The 20,769-nt window shown below is 30.8% G+C and overlaps 1 protein-coding gene across 2 annotated transcripts in view; it reads right to left on the minus strand.

Annotated features, from left to right (window-relative positions):
- The window catches only part of LOC145243398 (rho guanine nucleotide exchange factor 3-like), a 103,687-nt gene that overhangs the window by 77,303 nt on the left and 5,615 nt on the right, over positions 1-20,769 (minus strand). The window contains exons 2-3 of one of the 2 annotated variants that reach the window (XM_080106245.1): positions 15,779-15,851; positions 12,385-12,408 (exon numbers count right to left, since the gene is read on the minus strand). In XM_080106245.1, the coding sequence (XP_079962371.1) occupies positions 12,385-12,408; positions 15,779-15,851 (97 nt within the window). The remainder of the gene's footprint in view (positions 1-12,384; positions 12,409-15,778; positions 15,852-20,769) is intronic. The other variant, XM_080106246.1, reaches the window with a different exon arrangement.

Genomic DNA, 20,769 nt, shown 5'->3' on the forward strand with positions numbered 1-20,769 from the left:
TTTAATCCCGAAGAATTGATATCAATGATCTAAACAGCTGTACCAAAATTTTTTATGGCAAGTTTATTATTATATATTTAACTTATTCCATAAATATTTTACATGTGTTTTTCTTTAAAACTACAAAAGCACACAAAAAGATCCACTCCTTGCAACAAACACCATGCTACTATTTTTAATTTTCTAGTCAGAATATCTTTTTATGGCATGAAAATTAAAATGGCTGACTACAAGACAATAATTGAGAAAGAAATTTTCATCTTTATTATTTGTGTACATGTAACATGTCCAGATCATTAAAAAAAATAAATAAATCAGTAAAATACTATTGGTTTTGGATTCTTTTAAAATTCATTAAAATAATGAGAGAAATAGCTTTTTATTTTAAAATGTGAGGTTAGAAAGAACAATCACGTGCGAATTTGTATTTTTAAATAAACAGATATACACAACCATTCTGCTAAACGACATCACGGCATTTCCATAAAAATTACTTTTAACTAGAAATAAATTTCTACTTGATTTTTCATAATTTTTGGATATATTACTATTTTCGGCATAACAATTAAGTATGTAATATGTTGTTTTTGTTTAAAACAACATATTTTAAAAAAAGAAATCGATCTGTCGACTAGCTTAACAAGCACCAATTATTTTTGTATTTAGGAAGTGAAGAGGGATACATTTTTACAGATGATCAATAGAAAATATGAATTTTAAGAGAAAGAATAGAATTGATAGCATATTTGATTTGAATGGGTGCACATGTGTAAAACATCATTTAGAGAAAATGGAGATTTCTTCAACAAGAGGTGAAACAGATTTGGCCTCATATTTTAGATAGAATAAAATCGGCCATAAAAAAAAAAATGTAAGGGCGTAAAAAATGGCTATATATTTTAATATCTCTTTCGTATTTTACAAAATTGTTTTTAAAAAGGTATTCATTTACAGCTGACAATTTCTTGGGAAGTTTCATGATTAAACTTTAATCCAAGTAACAAAATAGTAACAAAATAGTAGTTCTCTTACTACTATCATAATCACTGGTCTCCAATATTTTTGTAAGGTACATAAATCTTAGCTATACAGCTTGTTTTTTGTTGTTTTTTTTTAAATTATAATCAATTACATTAAACAATTATTGTATGACCAAATGAAGGGATCACATGTCATCTAGTATTTGACTAATAGAAAAGACCTAGTAAATATTTTTTGTTTATTTATTAAGCTAAAGCAGATGAAGCAAACATAGATACAAAATAAGGCTGCTGCTGCCGATAAAGCAAAGCTGACATATGCATGTATAAATGTGCTCTTTGTGAATGGACAGTGAACTGTTGCTTTTAATATTAGTTCTATTGTTTTAGTTTAATTTCTCACCTAATTCTGTTGGTTATATATATATATATATATATATATATATATATATATAACCAACAGAATTAGGTGAGAAATTAAACTATATATATATATATATATATATATATATATATATATATATATATATATATATATATATATATATATATAGGTTAATATTGTTCAAAGATTAAACATCCAATGAGTTTAACAAGATTTATACAAAAGTGCTCAATACCAAAGTAGAGCAAGATACACTTTATTTATTTTTTACATAAACATTTAGTTATTGCTACACAGTCATGAGTATGTTTCAGTCAAGTAGATATAAATAACTAGAGACTTTGTCAGGCGATGTTACTTTTACAAAAGCCAAATCCTTAATAAAGAATTGAAGAAAAGTTCACGGAAGTCCTTGCTTGTATAATTATTACTTATTTTTAAACTAGTACTATTTACCTGACCTGTGTGGAGATATATTGCTCAATGAAGCTTTCTTAGGGAAAATAATTTAAAATATTGCCGTGCTCTTTTGCTTTGAAAAAGACAACATTGTCACTAGGAGGTAAAGTAATAAAGAAAAGAAAAAGAACTATCAGCACAGTGGTGTTGTTTAAGAAAAAATGTTGATGCCGCATTTCTTAAAAATTTTCTATAAAACAGCACGACTTTGATGAATCAAAACATTTTTTTTTCTTTTTCTTTGTTTTAAACTGCTAATAAAAATATTTTAATCTTCATTAAGATATTCTTTTTCATTTTTGTTTTATGAAATGAAGAAAATATGATTTCAGATAAACAGTATTAAATAATAAATATTAACCTATTTATTTCTTGAAATTATTTGTATATCAGGATAGTAGATAAAATAATTTCGTTTTTAACAACTACTAAACTATTGTTTCACTTGAACGCTACAAGCGCTAGATTTTTAATCCCGAAGAATTGATATCAATGATCTAAACAGCTGTACCAAAATTTTTTATGGCAAGTTTATTATTATATATTTAACTTATTCCATAAATATTTTACATGTGTTTTTCTTTAAAACTACAAAAGCACACAAAAAGATCCACTCCTTGCAACAAACACCATGCTACTATTTTTAATTTTCTAGTCAGAATATCTTTTTATGGCATGAAAATTAAAATGGCTGACTACAAGACAATAATTGAGAAAGAAATTTTCATCTTTATTATTTGTGTACATGTAACATGTCCAGATCATTAAAAAAAATAAATAAATCAGTAAAATACTATTGGTTTTGGATTCTTTTAAAATTCATTAAAATAATGAGAGAAATAGCTTTTTATTTTAAAATGTGAGGTTAGAAAGAACAATCACGTGCGAATTTGTATTTTTAAATAAACAGATATACACAACCATTCTGCTAAACGACATCACGGCATTTCCATAAAAATTACTTTTAACTAGAAATAAATTTCTACTTGATTTTTCATAATTTTTGGATATATTACTATTTTCGGCATAACAATTAAGTATGTAATATGTTGTTTTTGTTTAAAACAACATATTTTAAAAAAAGAAATCGATCTGTCGACTAGCTTAACAAGCACCAATTATTTTTGTATTTAGGAAGTGAAGAGGGATACATTTTTACAGATAATCAATAGAAAATATGAATTTTAAGAGAAAGAATAGAATTGATAGCATATTTGATTTGAATGGGTGCACATGTGTAAAACATCATTTAGAGAAAATGGAGATTTCTTCAACAAGAGGTGAAACAGATTTGGCCTCATATTTTAGATAGAATAAAATCGGCCATAAAAAAAAAAATGTAAGGGCGTAAAAAATGGCTATATATTTTAATATCTCTTTCGTATTTTACAAAATTGTTTTTAAAAAGGTATTCATTTACAGCTGACAATTTCTTGGGAAGTTTCATGATTAAACTTTAATCCAAGTAACAAAATAGTAACAAAATAGTAGTTCTCTTACTACTATCATAATCACTGGTCTCCAATATTTTTGTAAGGTACATAAATCTTAGCTATACAGCTTGTTTTTTGTTGTTTTTTTTAAAATTATAATCAATTACATTAAACAATTATTGTATGACCAAATGAAGGGATCACATGTCATCTAGTATTTGACTAATAGAAAAGACCTAGTAAATATTTTTTGTTTATTTATTAAGCTAAAGCAGATGAAGCAAACATAGATACAAAATAAGGCTGCTGCTGCCGATAAAGCAAAGCTGACATATGCATGTATAAATGTGCTCTTTGTGAATGGACAGTGAACTGTTGCTTTTAATATTAGTTCTATTGTTTTAGTTTAATTTCTCACCTAATTCTGTTGGTTATATATATATATATATATATATATATATAACCAACAGAATTAGGTGAGAAATTAAACTATATATATATATATATATATATAGGTTAATATTGTTCAAAGATTAAACATCCAATGAGTTTAACAAGATTTATACAAAAGTGCTCAATACCAAAGTAGAGCAAGATACACTTTATTTATTTTTTACATAAACATTTAGTTATTGCTACACAGTCATGAGTATGTTTCAGTCAAGTAGATATAAATAACTAGAGACTTTGTCAGGCGATGTTACTTTTACAAAAGCCAAATCCTTAATAAAGAATTGAAGAAAAGTTCACGGAAGTCCTTGCTTGTATAATTATTACTTATTTTTAAACTAGTACTATTTACCTGACCTGTGTGGAGATATATTGCTCAATGAAGCTTTCTTAGGGAAAATAATTTAAAATATTGCCGTGCTCTTTTGCTTTGAAAAAGACAACATTGTCACTAGGAGGTAAAGTAATAAAGAAAAAAAAAAGAACTATCAGCACAGTGGTGTTGTTTAAGAAAAAATGTTGATGCCGCATTTCTTAAAAATTTTCTATAAAACAGCACGACTTTGATGAATCAAAACATTTTTTTTTCTTTTTCTTTGTTTTAAACTGCTAATAAAAATATTTTAATCTTCATTAAGATATTCTTTTTCATTTTTGTTTTATGAAATGAAGAAAATATGATTTCAGATAAACAGTATTAAATAATAAATATTAACCTATTTATTTCTTGAAATTATTTGTATATCAGGATAGTAGATAAAATAATTTCGTTTTTAACAACTACTAAACTATTGTTTCACTTGAACGCTACAAGCGCTAGATTTTTAATCCCGAAGAATTGATATCAATGATCTAAACAGCTGTACCAAAATTTTTTATGGCAAGTTTATTATTATATATTTAACTTATTCCATAAATATTTTACATGTGTTTTTCTTTAAAACTACAAAAGCACACAAAAAGATCCACTCCTTGCAACAAACACCATGCTACTATTTTTAATTTTCTAGTCAGAATATCTTTTTATGGCATGAAAATTAAAATGGCTGACTACAAGACAATAATTGAGAAAGAAATTTTCATCTTTATTATTTGTGTACATGTAACATGTCCAGATCATTAAAAAAAATAAATAAATCAGTAAAATACTATTGGTTTTGGATTCTTTTAAAATTCATTAAAATAATGAGAGAAATAGCTTTTTATTTTAAAATGTGAGGTTAGAAAGAACAATCACGTGCGAATTTGTATTTTTAAATAAACAGATATACACAACCATTCTGCTAAACGACATCACGGCATTTCCATAAAAATTACTTTTAACTAGAAATAAATTTCTACTTGATTTTTCATAATTTTTGGATATATTACTATTTTCGGCATAACAATTAAGTATGTAATATGTTGTTTTTGTTTAAAACAACATATTTTAAAAAAAGAAATCGATCTGTCGACTAGCTTAACAAGCACCAATTATTTTTGTATTTAGGAAGTGAAGAGGGATACATTTTTACAGATGATCAATAGAAAATATGAATTTTAAGAGAAAGAATAGAATTGATAGCATATTTGATTTGAATGGGTGCACATGTGTAAAACATCATTTAGAGAAAATGGAGATTTCTTCAACAAGAGGTGAAACAGATTTGGCCTCATATTTTAGATAGAATAAAATCGGCCATAAAAAAAAAAATGTAAGGGCGTAAAAAATGGCTATATATTTTAATATCTCTTTCGTATTTTACAAAATTGTTTTTAAAAAGGTATTCATTTACAGCTGACAATTTCTTGGGAAGTTTCATGATTAAACTTTAATCCAAGTAACAAAATAGTAACAAAATAGTAGTTCTCTTACTACTATCATAATCACTGGTCTCCAATATTTTTGTAAGGTACATAAATCTTAGCTATACAGCTTGTTTTTTGTTGTTTTTTTTAAAATTATAATCAATTACATTAAACAATTATTGTATGACCAAATGAAGGGATCACATGTCATCTAGTATTTGACTAATAGAAAAGACCTAGTAAATATTTTTTGTTTATTTATTAAGCTAAAGCAGATGAAGCAAACATAGATACAAAATAAGGCTGCTGCTGCCGATAAAGCAAAGCTGACATATGCATGTATAAATGTGCTCTTTGTGAATGGACAGTGAACTGTTGCTTTTAATATTAGTTCTATTGTTTTAGTTTAATTTCTCACCTAATTCTGTTGGTTATATATATATATATATATATATATATATATATATATATATATATAACCAACAGAATTAGGTGAGAAATTAAACTATATATATATATATATATATATATATATATATATATATAGGTTAATATTGTTCAAAGATTAAACATCCAATGAGTTTAACAAGATTTATACAAAAGTGCTCAATACCAAAGTAGAGCAAGATACACTTTATTTATTTTTTACATAAACATTTAGTTATTGCTACACAGTCATGAGTATGTTTCAGTCAAGTAGATATAAATAACTAGAGACTTTGTCAGGCGATGTTACTTTTACAAAAGCCAAATCCTTAATAAAGAATTGAAGAAAAGTTCACGGAAGTCCTTGCTTGTATAATTATTACTTATTTTTAAACTAGTACTATTTACCTGACCTGTGTGGAGATATATTGCTCAATGAAGCTTTCTTAGGGAAAATAATTTAAAATATTGCCGTGCTCTTTTGCTTTGAAAAAGACAACATTGTCACTAGGAGGTAAAGTAATAAAGAAAAAAAAAAGAACTATCAGCACAGTGGTGTTGTTTAAGAAAAAATGTTGATGCCGCATTTCTTAAAAATTTTCTATAAAACAGCACGACTTTGATGAATCAAAACATTTTTTTTTCTTTTTCTTTGTTTTAAACTGCTAATAAAAATATTTTAATCTTCATTAAGATATTCTTTTTCATTTTTGTTTTATGAAATGAAGAAAATATGATTTCAGATAAACAGTATTAAATAATAAATATTAACCTATTTATTTCTTGAAATTATTTGTATATCAGGATAGTAGATAAAATAATTTCGTTTTTAACAACTACTAAACTATTGTTTCACTTGAACGCTACAAGCGCTAGATTTTTAATCCCGAAGAATTGATATCAATGATCTAAACAGCTGTACCAAAATTTTTTATGGCAAGTTTATTATTATATATTTAACTTATTCCATAAATATTTTACATGTGTTTTTCTTTAAAACTACAAAAGCACACAAAAAGATCCACTCCTTGCAACAAACACCATGCTACTATTTTTAATTTTCTAGTCAGAATATCTTTTTATGGCATGAAAATTAAAATGGCTGACTACAAGACAATAATTGAGAAAGAAATTTTCATCTTTATTATTTATGTACATGTAACATGTCCAGATCATTAAAAAAAATAAATAAATCAGTAAAATACTATTGGTTTTGGATTCTTTTAAAATTCATTAAAATAATGAGAGAAATAGCTTTTTATTTTAAAATGTGAGGTTAGAAAGAACAATCACGTGCGAATTTGTATTTTTAAATAAACAGATATACACAACCATTCTGCTAAACGACATCACGGCATGTAAGAAAAGAAAAAAATATATATATATATATTGTATTGTTTTTTAAAAAAATCCTGATGAAGACTTTTAATAAGCCGAAAATTTGAAACTTTAAATAAATTTTTTTTTTTTTTTTTTTTTTACACAGTGATCACCACTTATCAAGGCCCGGAAGCCACTCAGGGATAAGGGTTATTGCAAGTACATTACGTTAGTGAGGAGATTTGCTGAAATGTTTACTTAAGGGGGCGGTTCATTAGGAATTTGTTAACATTGGACTTGAATACAACCAAGTTGTAGTCTGGAGGGAAGCAGGCAGACGGAACAGAGTTCCACAGGCGTGCAGTTCTAAGAAAGAAGCTTTGTTCATGGAATCTGCGTTTTTATTTAGGCACAGATATAGAGTGGGGGAAATTTTTCACAGTGGATTCAGCTAGACGGGTGTTTTTCGTGAAAGATTGGCGAGGGGGGACCAGAGATTGGAGTTCAGACGAGCATCTGCCATGGAAATAACGATAAAACAAGGATAGGCTCGCAACGTCTCTTCTGTGGGAGAGATGTTGCAGGGTAGAGAAAAGGGCATTCCCCACTAAGCCACGAAGTCTATTTTGTACTCTGTCAAGGCAAGATAGGCTGTTTTTAGCAGCTCCTGCCCAGATATGGCAACAGTATTCCATCCTTGGACGTACTTGGCTTTTATATAGATAGAGAATTGCATCCGTAGTGAGATATTTTCTGGAGCGGTAGAAGGATCCCACCATCTTTCCAGCGACCTTGGCAACAGACTTGATGTACGTGTTCCATTTCAGATCAGGAGTAAAGGACAAACCCAGAAGCTTGTCAAAACACGGGGCCTCACCCAGACGAGAGCCATCCATCACAATTGATGCCAGATGGGGATCAGAGCGTTGATGATGTAAGGATAGGAGTTTGGTTTTGGATGCATTAAAGGTAACTAGCCACATCTTCCCCCACTGAACCACGCGCTTGAGATCAGAGGAGAGAGAATCAGAGAGAACTTTGTCATTTACAGCCTTTGATGTGTTGCCGTAGATGGTCGTGTCAGAATAAATATCTGTTTATTTAAAAATACAAATTCGCACGTGATCGTTCTTTCTAACCTCACATTTTAAATTCCTTTGTCCCCGTGCTTCTTAAAAGTGGATCATACTTATACTACACATTCACTCACGAACAGCGCTTACCATTGGACTTACATTACACAAGCACTCTGCTAAACAACATCATGGCACGTAAGAAAATAAAAAATAAATATATATATATTGTATTGTTTTTTTAAAAAAATCCTGATGAAAGCTTTCCTATAAGCCAAAAATTTGAAACTTTAAATAAATAAATATCTGTTTATTTAAAAATACAAATTTGCACGTGATCGTTCTTTCTAACCTCACATTTTAAATTCCTTTGTCCCCGTGCTTCTTAAAAGTGAACCATACTTATACTAGCGTTTTATTTTGTTGGATTTCAGTTTCAAAAAGAAACATTGTAGAAAAAAAATGAACCCTAACGACAAGGGACATAACTTTGATTTCTTATTCTTCTTTTGACATCTTTAATAAACGTTCTTTCTTTAAACAGTTCACTATTTATTTAGAACATGAAAATGGTTAAGTCTGATAATATATTTTTGTTCTTGAAGCTCATTTATATAAGATAATCTTTTTTTTTGGGTACTGATTCAGAACCTTACTCAAGGTCATGCAGTTTATGGTAAGCTGCCAGAAAAAGCTGACATGACTAGCCAATCAGCAATTAGCTGTCAACAGATAATATTTTTGCTAATAGGAAAAGAAATGACTTTTCTGATACTATTCTTGAAAAAAAAAAAAAAAAAAAAAAAATTTTTTTTTGTTCATAGTTGTTTCCATGAAAAGAAATTGTTTCCATCATTACAAAAAAATTATTTTTATTAAAATTTTTCTTACAAAAAACAAAAGACAACAACTATTCCTTGGAAATAGTTCTTGAAAATTTTTAAATATACTTTTTTTGAAAAAATACATTTCTTTCATATAATTAAACTTACAGTAAGTCTGATTTTTCTGTGTTAAATTTTTTTTTCAGTATCTTAAATTTAGTATCTGACAATGTTTGCATTGGCTTTTTCTGACAACTTTTCCAGCTGCTTACTGTAAATCGCCAAAAGATGCCAACAGTCAAGTTCTGGATCAGTACCCCATTTTTATATTAATTTTACTTAAACACGCAATTATGTATATGTAAGAAAACAAAGCTTTCAACATATTTGCACATTGCTTTTCACACATGCTCACATTATACACAAAATATTCCAATATTATTACCTTCTTCAATAACAACACTATCAGAGAAAATATTGTTTTTTCGTACCTATACATAACTTTTATAAATAAACATTGAATTATTTTGCTAGAATCAAAATACATAAGTATTTAATAAAAAATTATTTTCTATTCAACAGTTTAAATGCTCAAAATCTTTTTAAAATTTTAAAAGGATCATGAAGTGATTCATTCTTTTTTCCAGCTATTAACAGAATATTAAAATGTCAGAAACTAAAATGCATCCTGGTGGAATTTATTTTAATAGCTAAATTATTTTAAATATTATTTTTTAAAAATGTTTTGATTTCAATAAATAATAATAAATAAAAAAAAATGTGCAAGTCATGTGCAAGACGCAAAACATACAAATACAAAAAGTTATCTTAATCTTATTAATATAAAGAGTTTAAATTATTTTTTTTATTCTTATAATATATCTAAAATTTTAATGGCCAAATTTAAAATGTTGAGCCTAAATAGCATTTAACTTGGATTTTGAATAAACAATTTTCATTTTTTTAAAAATTAATTTACAGTGTTATTAGTAATAAAGTAACCTACTTTGTTACAATTTATTAAAAAAATATTTCATCAGGTTAAAATTTTTATTAAAAGAATGAAATTTAATAGATGGATTAAAACAATAAAAAAAATGTGTAAATGAATAATGAACATATTTGTAAATAAAAACATTAAATGCAATTGGCTTTATGCAAAGAAAAGTTGTTTTGAAAAATTGGCAATAACAGTAAGATTGTTAATGAACCTGTTGCAGCAAATCACAACAGGTTCATTAACAATCTAACTGCTGTTGTCATCATTTACAAGAATGTGAGTGGCCAATAACAAAAAAAGGCTGGCCCCTCCCCCAAATCAAGCTAAATGACAAAAGATGGATATAAACCTCTAGCAATTTGGCAGGAATCAGTCATTTCCTTAAAAAAAAATAAAATAAAATAATGTATTTTCTGAATTCAAAGACAAACAAAATTCCACCAAAAGCAGGTCTCACATCCCAGCATTTATTTAATTTACTCATTTATTAGTTTTATTTATTTATTCATGAAATTTGCAAAAACAATGAAACTAATTTGTTTGCGATTAAGATCAAAACCTATTTTACTTGAAAGAATTAACTTAAGGTTCTAATCAAAACGAATCAGTATCAGTACAAACAGCAGAAACAACGATTTAAAAGTGTCCAAATCATTTCCAAATGTCATAAACTAATTTTTTTTCCAAGCAAACACACATGCGAAGTCGTCTTACAACGTTAATATATATATATATCTATATTTTCACTGTGATGCAAAGCACGGTTTTATTTGCAATATTAAGGACAATTTTTTCCTAGTGTGCTTTTAATGTATTAATGAAATACGACAACTTCAGATGCGTATACATTTTTTACCTTGCAACTGTGACAGCCTTCAAAATCACCTTAAAACTTGTAGTGAGTGCAAATAAGACATGCCAAACTTTTTTTTATCATCATTACTGTGTGAATGTAGGTGTTTACGAAGGACATTCTGTCTATGTAAATGTCTAGTTTAGCAAGATTTTATTTTTGAGATTTTAATGACTTTTTTTTAATCCATGTTTATATCATGTGCTTTAATTTTAGGAAATGGTTAATGCCTATATTAATGAAATGATATAGAAGACGTATCCAATGAATTAATACTTCATTTGCAATTTCAACAGTGATTTCATTAAATAATCACATCTGTTGATTATCGAATGAAGTTTAATTGTGGATTTTGAAAAATGTCTATTACCACAAGTTATATTGGGCTGAGCAGAATATGTAAGCAATGAAATCGATTAGAATTTCTTTTTGTAAAGATAACAGCCTGATAACTTCCATAATCGATTGGTTATTCAGAACGAAATAAGGATTTTGTACAAGAAAACGTCCATCCATCCATCCATAGCCCTTGAGCCCCTGGAGGGGCATAGGCCATCTACAACTTTTTGTAGATGTTTTTGTAGCGAGGAGTTCTTTTTACAGGGTGAGGGTGCTGGCCCCGCGCCCAACCTTCCCAGAAGGTACATACAGCGCCTAGCCTTCCCAAATGGTCATCCATCTGGTATTGGCTAAGCTCAACATTGCTTAATTTCACTGATCTGGCGAGAACCGGTGTGTCAACGTGATTGTGCTGTACTACAAGAAAACGTATCAAGGACAAATTTCAACAATCTAACTGACTTCACTTTATTACATAGAATTACAGAGTTGTAATTCCTGCCTGTTTCTTCACTAATTCCTTCTAGAGCTTCGGAGATAATCATATACAAAATGTTCCAAAATTAACTACTTATATTGATGCTAATTTACATTTCAAAATAGATGGTTAATTTGGGGACACCCTGTATATCCATAAAGTACCTGGGGTACTTGGATAAGTATATCCCATTATAATCAAAGGGGTCTGCATTTGCTAAACATCTATAAAAATGAAATTAATTTTATCTTATTTATAACATGAAAATTATATGCATTTAAGAATAATAGAAATGTTAAGAGTCCAGGACTTAATGCAAGAGAACTTATTGATTTCGGGGAAAAGCCAGTTGCATCTTGTGAGGATTAAAGACTATAAATTTACCAAAAATGTAATACGGGTGTTATTAGCTGGGTCAAGAGGGTATAGGGTTCCTTTCCTGTTAGTATATTTCAATAAAAAATAAAAATGCAGAAATGAAACGAGAAATGTGGTTTATAAAGCAAGAAAACCAAAAATGAAAATAAGGAATATGATTAGTGTGAAGGTGGTTCTTATTAAAATAGCACATCTCACCTCAGCTTTCTTAGGAGTTGACATCTGTAATACAAAATAAATATTAAGCACATTTCCTCAACCTACAATGAAAACATGAGTACCCTGAGTTTATTTTCATAAACTTATTCCCCCCCACCCATCCACAATGTCGTCCTTTTCTTTTTAAAATTTCTTCTACACTTAATTCTTATTTGTAGCTTATAGTTTCTTCCCAGATTAACATGAAAACATTAGTCTTTTAGAAGTAAAACTAATTCAAATAATCATCCTTAAATCTAACCCATTATGAATGTTATTCATTTGTATTTTCTCACTTTTACTCCAACAAAGACGCACATGATGAAATCATTCAATGTGAAAGACTTTTCTCATCCTAACATTAACAGTGCTGAGCATTTTCATTGACACTTCAAAAGAGTGTACATTCATTTCTGTTGACTATTATACAAATGTGTACACAGTTTTTTGTTTTCACACTAACATAATTATTGTGAATTTAAACATTCCAAGCAGATAACTTTGGGGAGAAAATTAAATAAAAATGAATTAAGACGTGTGTGTATGTGTGTGTGTGGGGGGGGGGAAGGGGGTTCTCAGTTACTGAAAACAGGTTTGCCACTAAAACTTTGTTACATAGTATACTTTTCTCTGGTGACATAATATTCAGTGCAACACACATTTGCCAATTCCAAGCAGATCACTTTGAAGGAGAAAATTAAATGAAAATGAATTAAGAAGAAGTGTGAGGTGGGGGGGGGGTCTCAGTTAATGAAAACATGTTTGCCACTAAAACTTTGTTACATAGTATACTTTTCTTTGGTGACATGATATTCAGTGCAACATGTTTGCCAATTCAATGTAACAATGTATCTGCTACTGGATCTAATCGCATAGTGGACTTTTCTCTAACAACACCATTTTCAATTCTGATATTTATCACCTGTCGACTTGCATTAAGCCCATCTGTTATGGATAGCAAAGCATGCTGGTTACATATGGTTGATATGTACAAATACATTACTTCCAGCAGGTTCTTGTTCTTTCTCAGATTAATGTTCTAAATGGTAGATGAGCTCTTGTAATGATGATAAGACTATTTCTACCACTCAAATCAGATTCTAACTCATCATTTCTGTGACATACTTCAAAGGTTGGGCTACACAAAAAATAAGAGAAAATTGCTAGCATAGCAATATGAATATACATGGAAGAGAACTGGAGAACAGGTCAAATTTTACTCGCATCTATTACACTCATAGCAATGAAATTAGCGACGGGCTGGTAAAACGATGGATCAGCATAGCCAACGATAACAATTACTCAACTATCCAATCTATTTGTTTATATCTAAATGTTTCCAGGTTCGTGTAGACGATTTTGAGAAAGTCACTCTCTCACCTCCACTGCAGACAACACACAAAGCAGTAACAATTCACATGACAAAAGCAATAGACAATTCATTGTTTGTGAATAATAAAACCATAAATCAAGAAAGATCTTTTTCTTTATAACTAAAAATGTGCAATGCATCCTGGGCAATGCTGAGCAAGTAAAGTAGGTTAGAAATTTGGTCAAATCTTCACAATTGATATATCTCATTCGGTTTGCAATAATTCTCTTCCACACAAATGTAAACCATGAAAATTCTTACATGCTAAGTCTTATCACTATTTATTTAAATACGGTGTTCTTAATTGGAACCTATTATAAACGTTTTACTGCCTGCAATCACATACTAAAAAAAATAAAATTGTAAATACAACAATAATAAATCAATTCAACAAACTATTTTGTTTAAGCAAGAATACCAATATAATTTGGTAACCAAGATAAAGTTGTTCTTTTTATTGTCTTTGGAGACATGTCGGATTCTGTCTGGTAATTTTTTTGTGTTTGTTTGATTTTTTAATGTTGTAAGATAGAATGTTTGTGAAAATTAAAAAAATGTTAATCTGTTTTTGTGGAATCAAATGCTAAATCAATAGTCGCTATTTTCAGCTTTGTAAGTTTTTTTCTCAACTTCCTAATCATATAAAGGATGACACAATCAATTATCAAAGATCCATGAAAATATTTTATCTAATATTAAAGTAATGACATGTGCTATTAACAGATATAAGTGTTAAATAATAATCAGTTATAGAAGTTGAAAGTTCAATCCTCAGTAGAGGTGATACCAAGAATGCAATTAAAATTACTTAAGACTTCTACCTGGTCATAACAAAATGAGAACAAACTACCTCCATGGATTAAATCAAGGGTCTGTTCAAAATTCCATACAAATTCTTAACTCTGACAGAAAGATTCCCAAGTTTTACAGAATGCACCTGAAGATTAGAGGTTATACTGACATGAGAATATCATCCAAGCTGAGAACAGTAGTATGAATAATCTAAATTATGAATCCTCATCTCAAAAATTCTGAATCAACTATTTTATTGTTTTTAATAAAGTGTTTTAGTAGAGTTTATATTTATGTCTGTTCCACTTTTTCTTGGAAATTGCTATGCTGATCTGGCTGAGAATTTTGTATGGACATTTGTTATGAGAAAGTACAGCCAACTAAATATTATGGTAGCCAACCAATGCACAGTTAGGGATTAATACGGATTAGTACTTAATACAAAAACGAGCACAAATTTAACCATATTCCATCGTCAATTTGGCATAAAGCACTCATGTGTTTGACTTTCGAAAGAATTTTATTCATATAAAGTTATAGACATTTTTTCAACATGAATGCTGAAATTATATATCAAATCCCACTAGCTCCCATCACACTGATGAAGAGAACAATGATTTCTACCTAGCATTAAGATAAATGCTTTTCCATAAAAGTAAATGAATACATTCAATTATCAGTATCGCGAATAAAAATATAAATAAATAACATTTATTTATACAATACATTTCTCTCCCTAATGGAGTTTGTGACTTATTGATAGAGCTTTACGCGCTAGTCACTAGGGTAGCTGTTTTAAATCTAGCTAAGTTTTGCCATACTAAGAAAAGAAATGAATAAAGTAAAAAAAATGTCCAACATGGGAAAAAAACAATAAAGAATTTAAATTTGTCTATCAAAGTTTCCTCTAAAAAAACGTAGTAAGTCTTTAAGAGAAAGTATAAAATATTGAATGCTTTGTAGATTAAAAACCAGAAATGTTTTTGTAGCAGAATGCAAGACTGACATGCAGTTTGTCTCTTGAAAAAAAAAAAAAAAATGAGAACCACCAATAATTGGTTCAAGAATCAGATGTTAGCAAATTTGTGTGTAGGCAAAGCGGATTTATTCAAGCATTTGTTATCAAACTTTTCTCGTGCCTTTGATTAAATTACAGGAATGCATGAAAATACAAACATTTAAGGTTACACACTGTTCTTTGCTCAGTCAAAGAATTAAGATAATACTCACAAATGAAAGTTCTGTTAAATCAAGAATGCTTGTGGCTGACGTGAGAGAAAACCTTCTTTTATGACTCGAGAAACTGAAGAAAAGAAAACAAAGGTATGAAAATTCGCTTGTTCAAAAAAAAAAAAAAAAAGAATTTAGGCTCAAAATACGAAATATGAAACAAATTTTGTTATTATAAAATAATAAACAATGACAAATAAAAAAAATAGTTTTATATTGTATTTATCAAAGCTGTGGGACCAAATGTTCAACTCCAACTTTGAAAATTTTAAAAAGATCTAACTGACCAAAATCTCCAATTGGTAATCTAAATAAATAAACACAAAAGTTTTTGCCACTGTAGACAATGCATGACGAGACAAATGGCATAGCAACGGATGCAGAAACTATATTTTGTGTACATGATTGAATGGAAAGTGAGGCACGTACTCATTTGCATAAGCATGGGTCTCTGGGGCACAAAACACAGTAAATTTCTGAGCGTAAACAATCTTAGTTTCTGAGTCAGCCACATCCTGTGTCATTCATTTCGGTGTTGACTGCTGTTTTTTGTTTTTGTTTTATTACATTTTCACCCCAAACAAGGGATATTGCCACTTTGATGTTCCAGGGTACTATGTAGGGAGTTTAGCAGCAAGATGTCTGTTCACATTACACTTGAACTTATGTATGTTAGTACAGTTGGGAAGCAGGAAACCGGAAGAGAATTTCAAAGTCCTGCCATTCTGGGGAAGAAGCTATTAGAGAAAAAGGCTTTCTTACATCTAGGGATCTCAATTGTGTAGGGATGGGACTTCGCTGCTTGTCGGGTTTGTCGGGGGTATTTTCATCGAGGGGGTACAAGTGCTTTTAGTTCGTTAGAGCATCCACCATTAAAATACTTGCAAAACAGGCAGTGGGACAGGGGCTGAAGTTCAGATGACAATTCAGGACCTATTAGGTTGGCAACTCACTTTTGGACCCTGTCAAGGGGTGAGAGACTAGTAGCAGATGCACCAGCCCAAATGTGACAGCAGTACTCCATACATGGGCGAATGGTGGCTTTGTAGAGGTTCAGGATACTTTCAGGCGTAAGTAAATTCCTAGCATGATAGAGAGAGCCCACCTTCCTTGCAGCAGCCTTAGCAATGATCTCAATGTATCTATTCCAACTCATGTTTCCTGTGAACATTAAGCCAAGGAGATGAATGAAGGAAGTGCTCTCAGGTAAAATATCTCTAGCCATAGCTATTGGTGGTTGGTAAGGTTTTATGTAATTATTAAAGGAAACTAGCTTTGTCTTGGCAGCGTCGAACGTTAGTATCCATTTATGACCCCATTTCACTACAGACGGTAGATTTTCCTCTAGGATTTCATTCATTACCTTAGATATGGGCTCATTAGTTTTCCCCACGTGCCTGCTATAGAGCGTGGTGTCGTCAACAAATATACCCATTGCAGAGACAATTTTATCAGGTAAGTCATTTATAAATATCAAAAATAATAAAGGTCCAAGGATTGATCCCTGAGGTACACAAAAAAGTATCAAAGAATTAGTATCTGCTTTGAAGTTACACTCCTCAGAATTGGAAGATGTGGTTATGTTTGGAAAGGAGTTATGTATGAGTATGGGTTGTAGATTTGAAATTAATTTCTACTAGGAAAAAAAGATCAAATATGGTTTTTGGATTAGTGCCTAATTGGAAAATTATAGTATAAGGGTTAGGGTGTGTTTCGAAATGCTGTTGTAAAAGAAGTAAAAATGACGAAATAAAAATTCCAACACAATCAGTTATCATTACACTATCAATGTCAAAACAAGTTATGTTTATTTAATTCTGTGATACAACATAGTTTGAAATACTGTAGAAATAATAATCTGCAAACATCCATGAACAGCTTTAGATAATTTGCATATTTATTTTTGTAAATTTCTTATATTTTGTGTTATATATTTGTAATTTGCATTATCATATTACATATACACAATAGTGTCATCAATAATAAAACGCCTGAGGTCACTGTGATGTGAGAACAGATATAACACTTTGATCTTAGGCAAAAGGCCAAAGAACTATAAAAAAAATGTTTTTATGACTAGGCATTTTTAAATGGAAAAAAGAAAACTTGATTTAATCTATTATTGTCTTATCTTTTAATTGGTGTGGAATTACTCCAACCTTTTTTTTTAAGGGGATGGGGTTAATTCGCCAAGATATTACATTGTCCTTTATGAGGAAGAGGATAATGTAATATCTGTTCCATACTCATGGGAAAATCTTCACACAAACTAAATTCTCCCCTTTCTTGTGGGTGAAGTTATATACTATCTATTGTTTTCATGATATTATCCTCCCAGGCATTACCTCATTATTTTTGCTAATAATTTATAATACTAGAGATTATTTATGTTTTGATTTTAAAAGGCTTTGCATGTTTTTCAAGGCTCTGTAAATAAATTTTTTGTGTTTGTTTTTTATGAGTGATCTTTAACAAAATCAATTAAAAAATTTAATTGATACATGATGAAATCAGGATTGCGGGAAATGTAACCTAACTGCTCAACTATGATTTCGTTTCTTGGAAATTTTAACATTTGAATCCTTTGTCACATAGAAAGTAGTTTATTCTGGAGAATAAATATGGTACACGGTTGAGAACACAGAATTAAGAACAATTAATGGTTTACTCCATTTACTCAGTGTGATTTAAACAGTCTTAAGTCAGTTCAACATACGAGTGTTTTTGCCTTGGCCTTTTAGCTAAGAGCAAAGTGTAGTATCTGTTCTGATACTACACTTCACTTTTTCTGACCTTGATCAGTGGAGGAGAAATCCTTCTAGATTGAGGCAATTTTAATTTTTGTTCCTATCCAGAGTGACCCTTTTTGGGGAGCTGGATTTTTCCCACATTAAAAACTGAACTTATGTCTAACTCTGCCCTTGTGAGGAGGCAAGTAAATAGGAACTATTATACTTTTGGAAAAGTCTGTAGTTTCAGACATCCATAATTATTTTAATTTTGTGAAAGAAAATGTTATTGTTTAACATATTGCAATTCTGCAGTTACAAATTTACAGTATTTTAGGAGATAAATTCAGGGTCGAATCGGTTTTCTCTTCTGTAAACAATGGACAATATCACCCAGAGATAGAATGGTAGGTTTTTAAATCTGCTACCATTGACTTGGCCAACAAGCAACATGATGTTACGAACGATCATTATCAGGATTGGATAACAGGATGGAAAGCATGGTTGAAATGTGCGTTGAATTCTCATGATCTGTGATATCGTGTTACTCAGTCAATTCATGCTGTAAGAAACACACACTCGCGAGAGCTGGCACAAAAAAACAAGTATGCAGCAGCCTGTGGAGGCTCCCGTAAACTTTACCAGATAGTAAAGCAAGCAAACCGAGTAGTAACGGATGTCAATGAAACACTTCGTTCATGTGACAGCACTATCATTACAAACCTGTGTAAACAATCGAACTGTTAGGAAAAGCACTGATGAGCAGCTTAATCACCTTATCCCTACGGTGAGTGTTGATGTAGCCCAAGCCGAGGGATATGACTGCAACACCAAGACCCCTACGCTGTCTTGCACCATCTGTGAAACAAGGCTCCTGGTGAAGATGGGATATTGGCAAAGATCTACAAAATGCTCAAAGTGCTTGCACTGTGGGTTTTCAGAGTCTTCAAGGCAATTTGATGCACTGAAACGTTCCCCTCTGATTGGATTGAGGAAGTGCTTCTCCCATTATTCAAAAAGGGTGGCAGGAAAATCTGCATAAATTACTGGAGAATGAGCTTCATTGATATTGTGGCAAAGGCTTTTGCTGTTTTCTTGTTGCGTCGATTCCAAATCATCTGCGACACTTGTGCATGCCCATCTAAACACGGTTTTCAATCAAGCAGAGGTTGTATTAATCAGACCTTCAACCTTGCGCAAACTTTTGAAAATCGTTAAGTGTTTCACTAACCTACAGTCTTCTTCTTCTTTGTTGACTTCGCAGCTGCTCTTGACTCCGTTGATGGAGGCTCACTGGTGAAATATGCAGCAAAACTTTTGCAGATTGTTGAAAGCTATTATCAGTCTACTAAAGTCTCTGTATGAGCGGATCAAGCATTCAACAGGGCTGTGCTCTCTCCCCAACACTATGTGATCGACTATATTTTCAATGAAGTCCTTCAAGGTGACAAAAGAATTGCGGTTGGATAAACTTGAGCATGTTTGACCTTGTTTATGCAGATGATCTCATCCTTCTTGGATTGACTGGTGAGGAGGTACAAACTGTTCTCAACAGAGTGCAGACTGTTGCTCATGTATTAGGGATGCGCATCAATGCCTACAAAATAAAAATCATGTACTCTCTGATTGATTAGGGTACCTGGCAACTGCTTACAGGGAAGAGAACTCACCTAGAAAATATTGCTTATCTTGGCTTATGAAAGCCAAGAAACTCTGCAACAAGGTAAAATAGCTTACTTTTCCTGGTTGGATTGAGCTGAATTCCTCCTGAGCACGAAGTGCATCTTGAACCAAACAAGCAGAGAATGGGTGAGATTGGGCGGCAGATAGGAGCAGTACAGTCTGCTGTCTTCCACCTCAACCGGTCTCTGTGGTCCTGACGAGAAATACGCTTGGATACAAATGGATGCATCTATCAGGCGATGGTGAAGACCATTCTTCTCTATGACTGCAAGATGTGGCCTATGAAAGCGGCAAATCTACACAAACTAGAAGTCTTTGACAATGACTGTCTTCGCAGCATTCTGCGTTGCTGCCATGGTGATAGTGTTTCGTTTTCTACTCTCCGGCAAAGACTAAACTTATGCCCTCTATCGCCCGTCCTTCTTCAATGACGTTTCTAGTGGTTTAGACATGCAGCTCGTCAACCAAAGAAGGAGTTCTTTTACAAAGTCCTCTTTCCCCCATGATTGGTACAAACATGTTGGTGGGCGGCTGAAGATTTGAACGACAACAATCAAAGATGATCCAACGGTACTGTCA

Source organism: Euprymna scolopes, chromosome 22 (assembly GCF_053919585.1).
Source record: "Euprymna scolopes isolate OS-2025 chromosome 22, ASM5391958v1, whole genome shotgun sequence".
In the NCBI taxonomy this organism is placed as follows: Eukaryota; Metazoa; Mollusca; class Cephalopoda; order Sepiida; family Sepiolidae; genus Euprymna; species Euprymna scolopes.